The following is a 20,743-nucleotide window of genomic DNA, read 5'->3' as shown; positions in this document are numbered from 1 at the left end:
TGAGAGGTATTGATCTGCAGTTTTTTCTTGTAATGTTTTTGTCTGGTTTTGATATCTGAGTTAATGCTGGCCTCAAAAATGAGCTGAGAAATGCTCATGTAAAATTATTTTTATTTCTTCCTTAAGTGTTTGGTAGAAATCATCAGTGAAGCTGTTTTGGCCTGGAGTTTTGTTTTTGAGCAGGTTTTCAGCTATGAATTCAATTTCTTTAATGGCTGTATGGCGTTCAGGTTATTTCTTTCCTGAGTGAGCTTTGATAGCTTGTATCTTTCAAGAGATTTACCTCTTTCATCTAAGTTGTTAAATTTATTGTCATAAAGTTGTTTTTTATTGTCCTTTTAATAGCTGCAGAATCTGTAGTCACCACTTTCATTCACAATAATGGAATTTGTGGTTTTTATTCTTTCTCCCCTGATCAGTCTATTTTGGGTTTTACTGATTTTCTTTTTTGTTTTACTGTTTTATTTTCCATTGATTTCTGATATGATCCTCATTTCCTCTTTCCTTTGCTTACATTGAATTTCATTTGCTCTTGTCTTTCTGATTTGTAAGATGGCAGCTAATGTCTTTGATTTGATGGGTTTTTATTTTCTAATATGACTTCCCGGTGGCTCAGTTGATAAAGAATCTGTCTGTGATGCAGGAGACCTGGGTTCAATCCCTGGGTAGGGAACATCCCCTGGAGAAGGAAATGGCAGCCCACTCGTGTTCTTGCTGGGAAATCCAATGGGCAGAGGAGTCTGATGGGCCACAGTCCACGGTATTTCAGTGTTACACATGTATCCACTATGCACTACTTTAGCTGAATCCTACATGCTTTACGGAGAAGGCAATGGCAACCCACTCCAGTACTCTTGCCTGGAAAATCCCATGAACAGAGGAGCCTGGTAGGCTGCAGTCCATGGGGTCGCTAGGAGTCGGACACGACTGAGCGACTTCACTCTCACTTTTCACTTTCATGCATTGGAGAAGGAAATGACAACCCACTCCAGTGTTCTTGCCTGGAGAATCCCAGGGACAGGGGAGCCTGGTGGACTGCCATCTATGGGGTCGCACAGAGTCGGACACGACTGAGGTGACTTAGCAGCACATGCTTTAATAGGTTAACATTTCATTCTCAATCAGTTTAAAATATTTTCTGAGTTGTCTTTTCATTTGTTTCTTTTAAGTTTTTTCTTTGAAAGATAGGCTATATAAAAGTGACTTAGTTTCCAAATATGCAGGTATTTTTTGAGTATCTTTCCATTATTTATTTCTAATGTAATTCCATTATAGTTAGAGAATTTACTTTGTATCACTTTGTTCCTTTTAAATTTACTGAGTCTATTTTTATGATCCAAAATATATTCTATCTTGGTAAAAATTTCTGTGCTTACCAGAAAAGAATACATGTTCTACAGTTGTTGGGTGGAGTGTTCTATAAATGTCAATTAAGTCAAGTTGTCTATATCCTCCCATATCCTTCCTGATTTTCTGCCTACTTGTTTTACATGTTCTTGAAAGAGGGGTGTTGAAATCTTTGACTGTAATCATGGATTTGTCTATTTCTCTTTGGAGTTGTATAATATTTCAAAGCTCTATTATTGGTTATCAGTACATAGCTGTTTAGCATCATCATGGCCTCTTGAAGAACTGGCATCATCATTTAAAGATATTCTTTATGGGTAATATTCTTTGCTCTAAAGTCTACTTTGTCTGATATTAAAATATCTAGTCTGACATTAATACATATTTCTTTTGACTGGTGTTAGCATAGTATTGGAGAAGGCAATGGCACCCCACTCCAGTACTCTTGCCTGGAAAATCCCACGGACGGAGGAGCCTGGAAGGCTGCAGTCCATGGGGTCGCTGAGGGTCAGACACGACTGAGCAACTTCACTTTCACTTTTCACTTTCATGCACTGGAGAAGGAAATGGCAACCCACTCCAGTGTTCTTGCCTGGAGAATCCCGGGGATGGGGGAGCCTGGTGGGCTGCCATCTATGGGGTCACACAGAGTTGGACACGACTGAAGTGACTTAGCAGCAGTAGCAGCAGCAGCATAGTATACTCTTTTCCATCTGCAATAGTAATCTATTGCTGTGTAACAAATTAGGACAAACTTAGAGACTTACTACAGCACACATTTATTGTTTCACAGTTTCTATGAGTAGAGTTTGGGCATGGCTTCAGTGAGCCCTCAACTGCAGAATCTCTCACAAGACTGCAATCAGGGTGTCAACAAGGGTTAGGGTCTCACTTGAAGGGTCAGCTAGGGAAGAATCTGCTACTGGATTCATACAGTTATAGGCAGAATTCAGTTCTCTGGGACTAAAGGACTGAGGGTCTCAGTTCCTGGTTGACTGTTGATTAAAGGCGGCGCTCAGTTTGTATCTTTATTTTTCAAGTGGATCTCTTGCAGTCAGGGTATACCTGAGTCTTTTATAATCCAATCTGGTAGTCTTTGCCTTTTAATTGAGTGTTTAGATCATTTATGTTTAATAAGATTTTAATATGCTTATGTTCAAATCAAACAGCTTGTTATTTTTTTCTATTCACTTCATCCATTCTTTGTTCCCTTTTCCTCTTTTTCTACCTTCTTCTGAATCAAGTATTTTTCATGATCCCACTTTATCTCCTTTTTTGATTTGTTACATATAACTTTTTGTTCCATTATTTTAGCAGTTGCTTTAGGGTTCATAGTCTACATCTTTGTTTTATCACAGTCTGCCCTCAAGTAATGTTATACTATTTTATGTATAATATAAAAAAACCGTATGACTATTCTTCGATTTCTCTCCTCCTGACCTTTCCGCTATTGGTATCATATATTTTACTTCTGTATATAAGTCCCAGAATACATTGTTAATATTTTTGTTCAAACAGTCAATTATCTTTTATTGAAATAATGAGAAAAAAGCTTGTATGTTTACCCATGTAGTTCCCATTTTCAGCTCCCTTCATTCCTCTGTATTGATTGGAAATTCCATCTGGGACCATCCTCCTCCTTCTTAGAGAACTTTCTTTAATATTGCTTACAGTGAAGGTCTGCTAGAGATAAATCCTTTCAGTGTGTGTATGTTTGGGAAAGTCTTTGTTTCACTGAGTGTTTGCAAGGCACTTTTGTTGGGTAGGGAATTCTGGGTTGACAGGCTCTGTTTTCCTTTCAGTGTTTTAGACACAGGACTCCACTTTCTTCTAACTTGCATTTGTAATGGGAAGTCTTCTATCCATCTGTTCTTTGTTCTTTTGGATATATAGTATCCTTTTTTCTGGCTTTAATATTTTCTCCTTATTACTGGATTTAAGCAACTTGATCATGATGTATTTTAATGTTGTTTTCTTCATCATTCTTGTCCTTGAGAGTCATCAATTTCTTGAATCTGTAGGCTTATACTTTTCATCAAATTGGAAAAATTGTTGGCAATTATCTCTTCACATTTTTTCTATATGATCCCTCCTCTGCCTCATGGAGTCCAGTATGTATGTTATACCACTTCAAGTTGTCCCACAGTTCATTAATACTCTGTTCACTTTTCTCTTATGTAATTGATTTATCATTTGTTCTGAAATCCCTGATCTGCCATTAATCCCATGTAGTGTATTTTTCATCTCAGACACTATAATTTTCAACTATAGAAGCCCAACCTTAGGTCTTTTTAAATATCTTTCTTGTCTTTACTTAACATGTTTAGTCTTAATTTCTCAAATATACAGAATATAAATAAAATAGCTATTTTAATGTTTCCATCTATCAATCCTATCATCTGGGTATGAATAACATTTTCTTTATTTTAACTCTGTTCCTTTTGTAAATTTCAGATTCACCTAGGCATAATTTGTGAGAGATAAGATATACAGATATAAAATTCAAAAGTAGAAATGCTTATGAATACATTTCTCAATGATTTTTTAAAAGCTATAAGTAGATAGCCATTCTGCAGGGATACTAAATGAAGATTAACCTCTGCCTCATTTTAACTTACAATTTCTATCCTTGAGACATTTGGTAGGTGATTTGCTGGTGTACAAAGTTGCCATCTGATGACAGAATTATAGAAACCCCATCTACTTTCAAAAAGTACAGCTCCAAGTTTCATTATTGGATGAACCATTCCTACAAGCATTCAACAGCCAATTGTTGAACTCTAAGAGGTGCTGGACTTGTGTTGCATTATAGTCTATTTCCTCAAGATGCTTTCAATTTCAAGGGAGAGGAAGGAAATTTACATCAGTGTGCTAGACACTGGGCTGAGGGTATGCAGAATACACTATGTTCATGGAAGTTGAGGGTGTGGGCTGGCAGATTTCAAGTGGAAATTTTCTAGGCGACAAAGAGGCATCAATTTTATTAAAGGACATAAACCAACCAAATCAAAGCAAAAGAAAATGGGCAAACTATTAGGCAGCTTTACATTGATTTTATTCAGTTTTGATATTTTTATACCTTACAATTTTATGTGTTAGAAGTACATATATTGCTACATTTGAGGTCTAGGTTGAACTCTAGCGGTGCAAGCCTGGGCAAGTTATTTCATTTATCTGTGTCTTGGTGTTCTCATCTGTAAAACAGAGATAATATTTGAGCCTCCTACATAGGGTGACTAGAGGAATTAAATGAGCTAGTGTATGGAGAGCATTTAGAAGAGCACCTGGCATGTAGTTAAGAATTATGTAGGTACTGACTACAATTGTTGAGGTCTCTTGTATAATCACTGTGCTATCTCATGGGAAGTGAAACAATATTTCACTAATTTTAATTAATATGGGGTTTCGTGGTTTCTTTGTCTCCATATTTGTTGGTCATCTATGATTTATTTCCAGTAATATTCCTAGTCAAGAGCATACTCCCAATTTTAACATGTTCCTATGGAAAATATAAGCCATTTGATGGTATTCCATGTCTAGGAACACACCATGCTTCCCACCCCCCTCAAAAGTCATGTCTGTATTCAGTTTTGTTCAAAATTAAGTTCTACAAATGTAGCATGGTATCCTGGATTGGATCCTGGAGCAGAACATGAACATTAATGGGGAAAGTGGTGAAATCCAGATAATGTCCACAGTTCCGTTAATAGTATTGGATTGAGGTTAATTTCTTAATTTTGACAAAGGCACCATTGTAATATATGATGTGAACTTTACAGGAAACTGGGTAAAGGACATTTGCAAATTCTCTGTACTATCTTTTCAATTCTTCTGTAAATCTATAGTAGTTTTTAATTGCTTCATACCTTGGACTCAAATCTTCCACCTTATAGTCTTAGGAAAAAATGTGGCTTTTTACTAAGAAATAAGAATGTATCACCTACTCAGAACACAAGGTATTGCGAACCCTAACAGCAGCCCTTAAGACAAGCCAACAGGCTTACATTTGGTTGTCATAAGGAGCTGAGGCATGTGCAGAGCTACTCAGCTTACACACTGTGTGATAGAAACTAATTTCCTAACTTCAGTCGGTTTTTCAGAAATCATTCAAATCCAGTACATTGCTTAATAAAGACTTTTAAAATGTCTTTGTATTAAGATGGGGCTTTGTGAAACCTCTTTTCTTTTGTCTTCCTCTTCCTCCTCTTTCTTCTTTTTCTTCTCATTTTCTCTTCTGTCTCCATGTGTCTCTCTACATGAGTCTTTCTCCCTGGTGATTTCATTTGACAGTCTTGACTTATTTAAATCCAAGTTAGTGAGGAAAAGTTTAAGATAAGTGATGAACACAGCATAAGTTCAGGCAGAACCATGCAACAGCTGACTCAGAATCCCTTCAGTATCAATGATTTGATGGAAGATGGTGGCGGGTCCCACTGAACACCTCTACAATAACATAGCCAACTCCCTTGAAGGATGAAAGTTAACACATGTCAGAGAGGGACTGAGGTTTAGACTGCGGCTTTTCAGCTCTGAAGAGTCCCCCTAAAGTCAGACTCCGAGGAGGTCTGGCTTCAGGTAGTATAAACATTATCACTTTGACAGGAAAGAGCTACTTTTTCCAGAATCTTTTTATACATAGTAGATTTTAGGTCATCCTTAATTTTTTTACCTTTCAGTAGAGAGGGGGTCGTTGACCTACATACAGAGCCATTTCATTTTCTTACTCTTGATGACAATGGTCTCCACACCTAGGGACCCAGTTCTGTTCCAACCCCTTTTAGTCAGCATTTCTCCGTGGGTGCAGGACTTTAAAACCTTTGAGTCTCTGAGTTCCTGGGATTAAAAAAAAAATTATCTGTGCTTCCTTCCAACCCGCAAGCTTCAGAATTCAGAATTCAACACACAAAAAGGGATATCAGAGCTTTAATCTAGGAACCTTTTGAAGAGATTTTCCCAAAAAGAAAAGTTCCAGTAAAGTTACTCTCTTCACGTTAGTAGCCTGCATGCCAGTCTCGCCCTATTTATTACCAGATTCCTCTCCTTGACCCTTTTTAAAATTCTGAGATAATTAAAATGAGAGAAGAATTAGCAGAGTCCCGATTCTTTTTCTCATCTAAAGCTGTCTCGATTTATACAAAAGTGAGGAGAATTTGCTTCCTTCATGAGCATGTTAGTCAAAAAGCATGCACATTTACTTCTTTGTCCCAGCTGTGTCAATTCAACTAAATAAAAGTTAATTTTAAGCCAGAATTGGACTTGTGGAAGCAGCTAATTATCTTAGGAGGAAAAGATTATTGAAGAAAATCATTGGGCAATTTTTCTCTAACTCAAACCTGGCAGGATGAAATCTGGGCAAAGAAAAATGAAATATGCCTTTCCCTGAGGCAAGAAAGGTACCTTCCGGGCAGGATTTGAGTAGGAACAATTATTCTGAGTCCTCACCCCAATCCCAAAGCTTCTGCCTAATAACAGGAGGTTTAGCTGCATGAGCACGAGCTCATGGGCACTGATGCCCAATCCAGAAAACAGTCCACTTTCTACAACCCGGATGAGTGACTGAGTCATTATTCATGTGGAGAGGAGAAAACAGGATTTGGTTCAACATGACTTTGAGGCATCTCGAGGAATACTAAAGACCAAGGTGTCAGTTAGGGACTGCCCCCAATGGATAATTTGTACAAGAACTTCACATTCTGAACACTTGCAAGTGTCTGACTTGCTATAATCCTCCTCACAGGCTTGCAAGGCATGGTTATTCCCAGTTTACAGGTTAGAAAGCTGAGGCTCACCAAGAGCCTGTTTTATCAGTAAAATGGAAAAACATGGGCTCTTGGTAAAATACTACCAAGTGGCAACCATCAGAGCCAGGTTCAAAAGCCAATGTCGGCTCTTCCCTGGTGATCTAGTGGCTAAGACTCCCCATTCACAATGCAGGGGGCCCAGCTTCGATCCCTGGTCAGGGAACTAGACCCCACACGCCACAACTAAGGGTCCACATGCAGCAATTAAATATCCCACGTGCTGCAACTAAGACCCAGCAGTCAGAAAATAAAAAATAAAATAAGTCAGCAAAAAATAAATCTTTTTTTTTAATTGAGTTAAAAAAAAAAGAAAGTCAATGTCATAAGAGAGATGGATGTTGAAAGGTAACTTCTCCCTTGTTAACCTAATCTTTTTCAAAAACCTCTAATTGTCAGAAAGTAGCCCTGCTCATCTCTAATCATGACCTTTCAAACATGTTCTGTCATAGGTTTATCCTCTTTCCTTGCCACTTCTAGAATCTCAGGCAGATTCCTCACCTTTATGGTTGCTTGCCAAGTTCTGTTTGAATCCATACAACTCACTGTTAGGTATTAAAACAGGTAATCCAGGCCAAATCCAATCTTTACCCTCTGAGAAAAATCCTTGATCGGACACCTCAAGAAAGATATACAGATGACCAATAAACACAAGAAAGGTCCTCAACATCATTAGTCATCAGGGAAAAGCAATTAAAGCCGTGAGGAAATATTCTTTATGTCACACTCTTTAGGATGGCTAAAGGCAAGAAGTCAGACACCACCGAATGCTGACAGGAATGTGGAGCAACTGGAACTCTCACACGTTTTTGGGAGTGTATAATGATGTAATCACCTTGGAAAACTGCTTAACCATTTCTTTTAAAGTTAAATATATACCTACCAGCAATTCTGCTTCTAAATATTTATCCAAAAGAAATAAGGACATATGCCCACATGAAGACTTACATTAAAATGTTCATAGCAGCTTTATTCATAATAGCCAAAAACTGAAAATGCCCATCAGTATCAAAAAGAGAATGAATTTTAAAACTGTGGTATAGCTATACAATTACATGTGACTCAGAAATAAAATAGAATGAGTTACTTGTGAACACAACAACATGGATGGATGTCAAAGACAGGTTACACTAAGGAAGCCAGACACAAAAAAGTAGAAAATTATAGAAAAGACAGAACATGGAGGGGGGTGGGGAATCAGAATCATGGTTGCTCGTGGTGACTGACCGGTAGCAAACACAAAGGAACTTTTTGGAGAGATGAAAATATGCTACCTCTTGGACATCCCCCATGGTCCAGGGGTTAAGATTCAGCCTTCCAGTGCAGGGGATGCAGGTTCAGTCCCTGGTCAGAGAACTAAGATCCCACCTGCTGTATGGTATGGCCAAAAAAAATTTTTTTTAAATATGCTATGTCTTTATGTCAATATGCATATGTCATAGCATATGTCAATAGGCTATGTTGATTACACACATCCCTTGCCAAAATTTGTACAGCTGTACTCTTCAGACCTGTACATTTCTCTGTATGCAAATTTTACTTCACCTAAAAAATATATAAAAACATGTATATAAAACTTTTCTCTCATACAAGAGACACAGATGTAAAGAACAGACTTTTGGACGCTGGGAGAAGGCGAGGGTGGGATGATTTGAGAGAATAGCATTGAAACATGTATATTATCATATGTGAAACAGATTGCCAGTCCAGGTTCGATACATGAGACAGGGCGCTCAGGGCTGGTGCACTGGGATGACCCAGAGGGATGGGATGGGGAGGGAGGTGGGAGGGGAGTTCAGGATGGGGAGCACATGTACACCCATGGCTGACTCATGTCAATGTATGGCAAAAACCACCACAATATTATAAAGTAATCAGCCTCCAATTAAAATAAATCAGAAAAAAAAAACAACTTTTATCTCATACAAATCAAAGTTCCCTCACCTCACCCCCATCTTTTTGGTGACTGTTTAGTCATTCTCTTCTCCAGAGGTAGCTGGGGTTCACATCACTACCTAAAAAGAGAGTTGTTGTTCAGTCGCTAAGTTGTGCCTATTCTTTGTGATCCCATGAACTGCAGCATTCCAGCCTTCCCTGTCCTTCACTATCTCCCGGAGTTTGTTCAAACTCATGTCCACTGAGTCAGTGATGCCATTCAATCATCTCATCCTCTGCTGCCCCCTTCTCCTTTGGCCTTCAATCTCTCCCAACATTGGGGTCTTTTCCAATGAGTTGGCTCACTGGAGAATACTCTTGAGAGTCCCTTGGGCTTCAAGGAGATCAAACCAGTCAATCCTAAAGGAAACCAACCCTGAATATTCATTGGAAGGACTGATGAAGCTGAAGCTCCAATACTGTGGCCACCTGACGTGAAAAAGAGAGTAGAGTCTTTTTTTTCACTTCTCTCCTCCTTCTCCTCCCCTCACTCTGATGCCTCTGGGTTTCCCCCTTCATCCAATGCTGGGGCCAGGGCAGGAGAGGAAGGTTGCCCATTTCTTGTTGAGGAGGGGATACTAATGAATCTTTCAGAAAGTCAGATACTCCTTCAATGGAAAGCAGGGCAAACAGTGGAACTGAATTATCAAAGTTAGTTCCTTCAGTCATTCCTCAGTCCACCCAAATGCAGAATTTCACTTGCAGTTTGCGGTGGGTGGGGGTGGCGTGGCGGGGGGGAGACATGGGGAATTTGCCTAAAATATCATTAGCAGCCACAACCATCGAACACTTCAGAAGCAAATTAAATGGCAGCCATTGCTCCAAGGGAAACCATAAGAATAGACATGGCTGGGCAGTTTCCCTCTCCATCTCCCTGCTACCCTTCAGGATTTGTCCATTCGTATCAGCTATTACAATTGTGAACATCTATGCTTGATAGTCTCACAGCTGAGCATCCTGGGAGAAAGGGAGGGAGAAGAAAATACAGAGCAGAAAGGGGCAGGCGGCAGGTCCCCAGAGGAGAGGAGAGGCAGAAGGTCCAGACAAACCAAGTGGGAGCTGCTCCTCCATCAAAGTCAGGGCAGCGGCTTCCCCATCCTTCACCTGGAACCAGCCAGGGAGTCAATGCACAGAGGCAGTCTCCTTGCAATGGCTTCATTAGAAAGCAAGGCTGTGTTGTCCTCCCAAGTCTCTCCCCCACGTCCCCTGTGCACCAACCACCCCCACCACACCGCCCTGCAGACCTGCCTTGCTCAGCATCCAGCCACACTGCCTGGCCCCATGGACGGACCCAGACTTGGCCCCAGCCACCCTGCCCCAGGGACGTGTCTCCAGCCCATCTGCCTCCATGTCAACTCCAAGGAGTAACAGTAGCTTAATGATGATTCGACAAGACTGGTTCATGACACCCATTACTCTCAGCAAACACACTGGCCATGAGGGGTTCGGGCAGCAAGCACAGGAGGACAGTGAAGGGCAGCTGGAGGGTCCAAGGATTTCCAGCAAGTAAAGCTGTTGCTCCGGAGATAGATGCTGAACCCACCTGACAGAGGGCTTGAAAGGAAGGTGTTTTCCCTCCCAAAACATGTAACTGGCTTTTGTGAATTTCACTCAGTTTTTGATTGTTCTTTGTCCTTGCTGTTGCATTGCTCTTTGGGTACCATCATCCTTTGACGACTGCCGAGTCATTCTCTTCTCCAGCAGTAGCTGGGTTCACATCTCAGTCAGGAGGTTCTGACTTGACTATAGGGTCACCATCCTCTCCCAGGTCTCTACCCTTGAGATCATTGCTTCAAGCCTCAAAAACTGCATCCTCACGGAAAACCAGAGAGAATAAAATCTCTGGTGCAGACTTGCCCAGAGGACTGGGCGAGAAGCAGGCTCCTGTTCCTTGCCTGCTAGCATGAGGTCCCCCAGCCAGACGATGTCCCCAGCCTTCTGCACCTTCACTGTCCCATCTGAAGGCATGTCCTGAGCCCCATGGAGTGCTCAGAGAGGAGACCCTGCCCCCTGCGTTGACCTGGGGTACAGAGCATGGAGGATGCTCTCGACTTACTGAATGGACCAATGAATGAAAGGTTTAGAGAGAACTTCTGGGAAATGCCTAGTGCCTTGCCTGGTTCACAGAAGGTGCTTAGCAAACAGTACCTATGGGAGGAGCAGCAGGGCGGGATGACAGAGGACTAAGCCAGACACAGCAGACCAGCCTCTGCTCTGCCACCCCCTGGCTGGATGGCCCTATCTGAGTCACTGGTCTTCTTCTGAGCCTCAGTTTCCCCACCTACAAATTCTACCTACAGTGCAGACTTGTCGCAAAGCCTAAAAATAACATTCTTCTAAAAATAAATTAAAAGACCACGTGCTGGGGAATGCACTGACGTCCCAGCTCAGAACCAGAGGCTATGAAATACTACTTTTGAGGGTTTTGTGCCACTGGAGGGGTGGGGAGGAGGGAAGCTGGAGAAGGAAAGCCTGAACAGGCTCTGCCTCATGGGGTGCAGGGCAGTTTGGCAGGTGGTGTGAGCAGGTAAGGAAGAGGTGAGCACTGAGGAAGCTGGGCTGAGGCGCTCAGCACCATTTGCATCTGCCAGGTGAGCAGGAAAGCTGTGCTTTGGAAAGATGCTGGAGGTAGCTGGGAGCTGTGTGCCAGACAAGTGCTGGGAGTCCTACTTCTCTCTTTACAAATAAGTCAAAATGACATTAATTCAACCGCCCTTGATGGGTTCATCTCTATTAACTCCTGCCTTTTGGCTCAAGCCACTTTTTCTGTGTCCTGTCAACCTTGGGCCCCGTAACAGCTTGTCACCATGATCATTATCAAAGAGGGAGAGGAGGGATGGCAGGGGGTAGGGGAAGTGTTTGCCCAGGTTGCTTCGTATCAGAGGCTGTTCAGACAACACAGTGTCTCCTTCATCTCATAAGATAGAGACAAGTGGTTTTGACATGGTCAGATGAGAACATACCTTTGGTTCCTGACAGTGACGGTCCTACACTGTCTGCCACCAGGGAAGCCCATACCAGGCCTTCCGTATTGTGTCTCCCAGGACGGCAAGACATCTGCTCGAGAAAACCTCGCTTGGCAGGAAAGAGCTCAGCCAAAGCAGAGCTTCCCACACAGTCCTGCAGAGGCGTGGGGGACGCTTTCCTGCTGGGCCATTTCTTCCTTGACTGGAGACACTGACAAACACAAGGTCAGTCTTGCAGGTCCCCAAGACTGTTACACTGCTCTGCTTGTCACTAAGGACCCACCACCCACCCCCCACCTTCTCCTCTCCTCTCACCTTCTCAGAGGTGCTGCCCTACAGCCTTCCCAAGACCTCTGCTTACACCTGGACAGATCAATGGAAAATCTGAGCGCATTCTGGAAACCTGGAACGCTGAGCTGACATTCTTAGAATCCATGAGCTGCTGCTGTGGCTGGCGGGGGATGGTTCTGTTATTAATAACCTCTGCTGTTGTTCCACTGTCAAACTGCAACTCTGAGTCACTTTGGAAAGTGAATTTGAAAATACCGGCAGGCAGAAAGGAAATAAAAGCACTCTTCACCCCACCATCCAGAGGTGAACACGTTGGCTTGTATGTTTCCAGGCTTTCTTCCCATGCATATACATATTTACTCTTTTTTTTTTTAATAGGAGCGTTCGATGCTGGTCTTTACACATGACCACTGCAGACAGCTTTCGATGTCATTAAACAGGCTCCCACGCCTTCATTTTTAATGACTGCCCAGTGTGTGCCAGCCAAGAGGTGCCCCAGTCAATCCGTTGTGTTGTTTTTTTCTCGTGCCTGTGGTCTGCAACTTACATCATGACCTGCTCTAAGGAAGTGCCAAGGTTTAGCCAATTAGAAGCTCTTCATTAAAAATGAAAAGGGTATCCTCGGTCCTCCAGAGGCTGGGCCAGTGTCCTCATTCTTCTGAAAGGTATCTTTGTTGCAAAGAGCAACCTGGCCATCAGCCTGTTAGGCTGCGGACATGGAAAAGAGACCCACTTGTATTTCCCGGTGGACTTCTTCAGAGAGGCTGGGCTGCTTTAAAAAAAAAAAAAAAGAGCAGGAGAAAATGTTTGGTAATTGTTTGTGAGCACACACAGGCTCAGTGGCAAAATGAGACAGAACCTTTGATTTCTAACCTCCTGCTGCACTGTTCAAAATTCCTCCCAGAGAGGCACGGAGGAAGCAAACTGAAGCACTCTGATTGTCAAATTTGCATCCTCTCTTAGCTGCTTATTGTCCCAAAGGACGTTTCACATCAAATCGTACTTGTTTGTAAAGATCTTTCACCCAAGACAGACCACTTCTCAAGATACTGCTGACATGGAGGATAGAGAAATATGGAGAGAGGGTTTAAAATATTGCGGGTCCCTGGATAGAAATGTAAACAGATTTAACGCCAGCGGCTTCCAGCCTGGAAACCCTCAAAGGATCTGGTGCAGAGTCCCAGTCAGGTAAATAACAGGAAAAACAGCGGCCACGCAAAGGAAAGCTGAAAGACATTGATTAAGGAAATGCATTTGTTCAACATGCTTTTAGAGAATACCAGTAGTGGGCCGGCCCTGCCCTAGGTGCCGAGGGCCAGGGGCCAATGGGCCAAGTCTCAACAGAGCAGAGATGAGGAGGGCACCAACAGGAGGGTGAGCTACAGGGACCAGGGTCTTACCCTCTGCAGCCAGCATGCGGGCCCATCAGACTCCAAAGGTGGAGCAAACGCCAGGGCAGAAACGTCCCAGGAGGCAACCCAGGAGTAGGGGCTGAAGTGATGCTGGTGGCCTGCCAGTGCCCACGAACGCCAAGGGCCAGCAGAATGGAGGAGGGCTCAGGAGGGCCTGTGAGACTGGCCTGCTCTCAGGCGGGGCCAGACTGGATTAGTTCCCCACCAGTGTCCAGGGCCCCGGTCCAGTGGGCCTGCCAGCAGCTGCCACCTGGGCTTAGGTTGAGATTCTCAAAGTCCTCCCAGGTGTATAAGAAGCTCTAAGAACACGGCCCTCCTGGGACAGCAGTCTTGGCACCGATGTGAGGGACCTGGCGGCAGCAGGAGACACCCACCTCTGGGGGAGTCTGGCTTCCCCTGGGAGCCAGACAGCACAGTGGGACTTAGCTACTGCCAAAATCCACAGTCCATTCAGGGAGAGTTCAGTTGAAACAATGATGGTCCTACAGTTAGGCACGGTTGCATGTTTTGCCCATGCTTCCAGTCCTGTCTGAGGACACCCCAGTGCCAATCCGCTGCTGTGTCCTGAGGGACTGATAGATGTCCTCCCTGGGAATTGGGCAAGCCTTGCCTCACACCATCACCACAAGCAGAGGAACATGTCGGCTGATAAACAGCCCAACAGTTTAAGGGGACTTCCTTACAACCGTGACTCCCAGGTCCCCATCTGCCACCTGTGACTAAGCTCCCAGGTTATTCATGTTTCCAGCATTTGAACCATATTACCTTTTCCATGGTGACTCAGATGGTAAAAGAATCTGCCTGCAATACAGGAGACCTGGGTTGGATCCCTGGGTGGGGAAGATCCCCTGGAGCAGTGAATAACAACCCACTCCAGTATTGTTGCCTGGAGAATCCCATGGACAGAGGAGGCTGGCAGGCTATAGTCCATGGGGTCGCAAAGACTGGAACACAACTGAAGCGACTTAACGCACACGCATACGGTGCTGCTTTGGAAGGTGTGTGCTGTGCTTAGCCGGGCAGTCATGTCCGACTCTTTGAGACCCCATAGACTGTAGCTCTCCAGCCTCCTCTGTCCATGAGAATTCTCCAGGCAAAAATACTGAAGTAGGTTACCATGCCCTTCTCCAGGGTATCTTCCTGACACAGATCAAACTCACCTCTCTCAGTAGTCACAAATTACAAAGTTTTAACGCACGTGGAGGAAAAAGTTCCTAGCTGTTTCCACCATTTAGTAACTGGTGAGCCTTGTAGCCTTCCCCCCAACCCCGGCTTTGCCGTCACCGCATTTCTTTTGAGGCCCAGTGTGAACTCCTGTATAACCTGGGCGCATGGAGATCTGGATTCCTGCCCTTGCCATTTGAGGACCAACTCCCCAGGGGAGAAGGGCAATGGGTCCAAACGCCCAGAACCAGCAGGCAGGGCGTGTGGGGCTGGGGCAACAGGGTGCGCATGCCGGCTTGCAGCCCAATCCCGGTGACCGACCTTGACCTCCCGCAGGTGCGCGCAGGCGCTGCTGGAGCACGGCGCCTCGGTGCAACTCGAGGGCGGCACCAGCCGGGACACGCCCCTGCACGTGGCGGCGCAGCGCGGCCTGGACGAGCACGCGCGCCTCTACCTGAACCGCGGGGCGCGCGTGGACGCGAGGAACGGCCGCGGCGAGACGGCCCTGAGCGCGGCGTGTGGTGCAGCCCGGCGGCCCGATGAGCACGCGCGCTGCCTTCGCCTGTGCACGCTGCTGCTGAGGCACGGCGCGGCGGCGGACTCACGCGACGAGGACGAGCGCAGCCCGCTGCACAAGGCCTGCGGCCACGCGCGCCCCGGCTTGGCGCGCCTGCTGCTGCTGCACGGCGCCGACGCGCGCGCGCTCGACTATGGGGGTGCGTCGCCGCTGGCCCGCGTGCTGCAGACGGCGGCCTGCGCGCCTGAGGGCGAGCCGCAGCTCACGGTGCAGGAGCTGCTCAACCACGGCTCCCCCACCGTGTGGCCCGACGCCTTCCCCAAGGTAAGAAGGGGCCCGGGACAGGCCGCGACGACTCGCAGCACAGGGACCCGGCTTGCAGCCCGGTGCCATGCCACGCTTGTCAGACTTTCAGGGGCCAGGGAACCCCCTGGAGACAGGTGAGGATGCAGATTCTGAATCCACAGGAGACAGGTGGCAGAGTCTGGGTTTCTAGCAAGCTCTCAGTGAAGTCTTGGGACCACACGTTGAGGAGCGAGGGCTGGGAAGCCTTTTCTAGAGTTCCTAGGAGATTAAAAGGTTGGGGTGTTGACAAGCATACTCGAGTGTGACCTTGCAAAGGTGTCACCTGGAGGTCCCAGGGACTTAGTTCTATGATGCTGCGATGGCTCAAAATATTTTGGCCAAGATATCTTTGGGTGTAATTGGTGAACAATGGAAATCAGCCTCTTCTCACATCTGGTATCTGACTTGAAATTAAATACCCTATGTGGTCATCCACCTGATTAATAGGATTACCTCGCCACACTCCTGTGAAATACTTCAGACTCCTAACATTCCCCAGCTGGGTGTCTGTCAGGTGAAGTGTCCTGTCCAGGGTCAAGGTTGTGCGGGGACCTCGACTCTACTTTGCAGACTTGACTCTGAGCAGCTTCGTTTTTCCACGTGTCAGATCTACACTGAAATGAGACAGATGAAGAATAAAGATTTCTTATCAGATGGACTTCCCTGATAGTCCTGTCATTAAAACTCCATGCCTCCACTGTAGGGGGCAGGGGTTTGATCTCTGGTGGGAGAACTAAGATCCTGCGTGCTGGCAGGCACAGCAAAAATAAAAAATAAAATCTAAAATAAATTTTGAAGGAAAAAAAAAAAGCTTTATCATCAGAAAATAATCAGATACAAAATGTTTCCAAAAGAAAAGTTCTCAAAATACTGGTTAAGAGGTTGTCCTCCCTAAAGACTTCATTGAAGGGAAGCCATTCCATTAGATGTAAAATTGGGTGTGCTTACTTTAATATTTATCCCAGACTTGCCAGTCATATGCGAGAGACATATTTTGGCCCGATTGGTCTTAAACAAATAGCTTAAAAGCTGTTATCCAAAAAGGACAATATTCTAGATGATCTGAAATAGATTCACACAGTTCTCAGATGCCAACTTTGCTTTGTGGGTGCATACAGAATACATTTCTTGTCTCTTAAACGATAGGTGAGACATGGAAAATCCACCCAGACAAGTCCCTGGGCGTTTCCTTATTTGACAAACAGTATGACAATTTCTTATGCCAACTCTTGCACTGTCTTCAAGTGATTTTCTTGAGGCACTCTACTAATGCAGAGATTTCAATTTCCTGGGCTCTTGAAAGGGAAGAAATGCCAGCCTTTTTATAGTCTGTAACACTTATATTACAGACTTTTGCAATATATTCATAATTTACATTTCAACATTTCCCAATAGTAGCAGGCTTAGCCCATCAACTGATAAAATGGAAACAAATGGAAACCTCCCACCCCTCCAGTTCACACCATGAACCAAGATGCATCCTTCAGCCCTTTTGTTGTGAAACTGCATAAAGAATGAATAAGAGGGCTTCCTGGTAGCTCAGTGGTAAAGAATCCGCATGCCAGTACAGGAGGAATGGGTTCGATCCCTGATCCAGGAAGATCCCACATGCCGAGGAGCAACTCAGCCTGTGTGCTGCAACTAACTGCACCTGTGCTCTGGAGCCCAGGAGCCGCAACTGCGGAGCCCACGTGCTGCAACTGCTGAAGCCCGTGTGCCCTAGTCCCTGTGCTCCGCAACAAGGGAGGCCCCTGTGATGAGAATCCCACGCCCTGCAACTGGAGAGTAACTCCCGCTGACCACAACTAGTGAAAAGCCCACGCTGCATGAAGACCCAGCACAGTCAAAAATAAATTATTTTTTTAAAAAAAAGAATGAATAAGAAACAAAACAAGAAAGACTTTCCTTGATGAGCCACAGTGAAAACTGCCTGGGGCAAACTGGTCTCCATCCAGGTGCCCTTGTCTGAGGTGCAGCCGCCCAGGCAACATTCTGGGGACAGGACTGGCAGCCCGTGAACTCTGTCTCCAGGGCTGGAGGAATCGCCCCGACTTGATCCAGAGATGCAGGGCAAGACCCTCCGGGCCTCCAGGGGCCCTGGCCTGGGATCCCCTTGGGGAATCCTTTGTCAGCCACTCAGGAATGGAGCTGGGTCAGTGGGGTGCAGGCTGGATGAGGTTTGCATCTGGGACCAGCTAGCTGCAGTGCAGACCCAGGGGCCAGGAGCGGTGCTTGGCTCCTGGAAATGATGATGCATCTCCCAGCAAGTCCACACCACTGTGGAAGGCATTGGAGTTTCTTTGAGAAATCTTAATCTCCAGACGGCTTTCACAGAATAGCAGTATGGCCTGCCCTGAACAGAGCACCTTGCAGGCACCTGCGGACCTTCCCTCAGAGTTTGTTGAATGAGAGAAGAGTATTCCCGCAACTTCACTGCCCTGGGGGCTGCATGGACTCTATGGAAATGGGCATCCCACCTCTTTATTCTGAAGATCCCCGCACCTCCAGAGGGTATCCCCGCACGAGTGCTAAGGGGGTCCACAGCCCTGGCCCCTGGCACCAGCGCTAGGAACAGGTTGTGGACAAGAGGGCATTCATCACTGCCCTGGGCATCCTCCAGCCAATGTGAGACTCTGGCCTCGCCGCGCCCCCCACCCCCACACACACACATACACCCCCCTTCAACCAAAGCGAACACTCTGGAAATCGGGCAGGAGCATCTTCCTCCACCCAGGCCCCCTGCGCGTGCTCCACCGGGGAAGGGGTCTAATCACCCCGCGGGACATCAAAGGGCAGCCCCGACTCGCTCAGCAGCCCCGTGGAGCGCGCAGCAAACACGCTGAAACGAGCCACAAAGACGCCCGGCAGGCAGGACTCAGCGCCATGGCGAGGCGTACACAGAAGCACCGGGGAATGTCACAGAGCAGGCCGGCCGTGGGCAGCCGCCGCGCTGTAAATAGATGTAAAGAGACACCCACGGAGCTCAGAATTACTGAGGCAAAAGGTTTCACAGCGAGCTCATGACATAAATCACAGTTCCCCCCCACGCCCAGACAAAGGCGCCAGCACCGCGGCGGGCGGACTCAGAGCAGCCGTCGGAGCCGCGCGCAGTGCGCGGCCGCCGACATCAAAGCGGTGTCACGGCTGGGGACGCTGGCGTGTTGACAATGCCAGGCCTTTCTGCCCGGCTGACCGCTAGTTAACACCAGAGTCAGGTCGGGGCACAAGGGCAGGTGCAGGCGCGGTGTTAGGCTGCAGCCAGGTTTGAATCCTCGTAGTTGTTGGGACGGAAGGGTCCGCGCCTGGAGGAGAGCCGCCGGCAGGAGGGCAGGAGCACATGAGGGTGGTTATGGACTGGTTGCGACTAGCTGACTTTGCAGGTTGGATGCTTGGTCTAGAATAAGGACTTTGCTCACCTTCTGCTGGCCTTCTGCCCCTCACTTGCTGCTAAGTCACTTAAGTCGTGTCCGACTCTGTGCGACCCCATAGGCGGCAGCCCACCAGGCTTTCCCGTCCCGGGATTCTCCAGGCAAGAACACTGGAGTGGGTTTCCATTTCCTTCTCCAGTGCATGAAAGTGAAAAGTGAAAGGGAAGTCGCTCAGTCGTGTCTGACCCTCAGCGACCCCATGGACTGCAGCCCTCCAGGCTCCTCCGTCCATGGGATTCTCCAGGCAAAAGTACTGGAGTGGACTTGGGCAGTCATAAATAATTTCCGCTTAGAGGGCTTCCCAGGCTTCCCTGGTAGCTCAACGGTAAAGAATGCGCCTGCAATGCAGGAGACCCAGGTTCGATTCCTGGGTTGGGAAGATGCCCTGGAGAAGGGATAGGCTACCCACTCCAATACTCATGGGCTTCCCTGGAGGCTCAGATGGTAAATAATCCACCTGCAATGCAGGAGACCTGTGTTCCATCCATGGGTTGGGAAGATCCCCTGGAGGGGAGAATGACAACCCACTCTGGTATTCCTGCCTGGAGAATCCCAAGGACAGAGGAGCCTGGCAGGCTATAGTCCGTGGGGTCACAAAGAGTTGGACATGACTGAGCGACTAAGCACAGCACATAAGGCTTCCCAGGTGGCTCAGCAGTAAAGAATCTGCCTCCCTGCAGGAGACTGGGTTCGGAACATCCCCCGGAGGAGGAAATGGCAATGCACTTCAATATCCTTGCCTGGAAAATCCCATGGACAGAAGAGCCTGGCGGGCTACAGTCTATAGGGTTGCAAAGAATCAGACACGACTAAAGTGACTGAGCACACGCACCCAGACCTGCCCCCGAGTTGGAGACATGCCTGGACAACACCAGTGATGAAAGCTTCCCCCACAGGCATTCCTTAAGCCCTTGTTCAACAAGCATTTCTAGAGCAGCTGTGCTCCAGGCTGGAGTTAGTGTTTAATTGACATATAGAGCTGCCAGTCACCTGGGTGAGATGGCCTTAACTCAGACAACCACATACACCACTATGAAGTTGCTGTGGTGTGAAGGCCCTGCAAACCTTGAAAGTGCCAAACCCGGTGGGGGTGGGGAGGACCAAACCCCACTGGGCGGGGGTCCAAGACTCCTTCGAGCTCTTATAGTGCAATCCCAGATCTGAAGGCTGAAGACACAGCTATGTGGAGAGGGGAGGGGAAACCATTCCAGGCAGAAGGAACCACAGGTGCAAAGGTCCTGGGGCAGGAGGAACACACCAACATATGTGGGGCGGGGAGGGGAGGGTAACGCAGTAACTGGAGAGGAAACAGCAAAAGGGAGCAGCTGAGCTGGGGCACTAGGCAGAGCCCTCCTTAAGGGTTGCAGCCTTTGTCTTAAGAACAGTGGGAGTCTATTACATCATCTTAAGCCATCAAGAAAGTGAAAGTGTTTGTCACTCGGTCGTGTCTGACTCTTGGCAATCCCATGGACTAGCCAGCCAGGCTCCTCTGTTGGTGGAATTTTCTAGGCAAGAATACCGGAGTGGGTTGCCATTCCCT

General features: G+C 46.5%; 1 protein-coding gene across 3 annotated transcripts in view; it reads left to right on the top strand.

The window, feature by feature from the left end:
* ASB18 (ankyrin repeat and SOCS box containing 18) overlaps nt 1-20,743 on the top strand; it is a 73,598-nt gene that overhangs the window by 32,117 nt on the left and 20,738 nt on the right. For all 3 annotated transcript variants that reach the window (XM_044945332.1, XM_044945333.1, XM_044945331.1), the window contains one exon: nt 15,250-15,754. In XM_044945332.1, the coding sequence (XP_044801267.1) occupies nt 15,250-15,754 (505 nt within the window). The remainder of the gene's footprint in view (nt 1-15,249; nt 15,755-20,743) is intronic.

The sequence above is a fragment of the Bubalus bubalis genome, chromosome 6 (assembly GCF_019923935.1).
Source record: "Bubalus bubalis isolate 160015118507 breed Murrah chromosome 6, NDDB_SH_1, whole genome shotgun sequence".
Taxonomy (NCBI): domain Eukaryota; kingdom Metazoa; phylum Chordata; class Mammalia; order Artiodactyla; family Bovidae; genus Bubalus; species Bubalus bubalis.
This window is presented reverse-complemented; position numbering and strand designations above follow the sequence as displayed.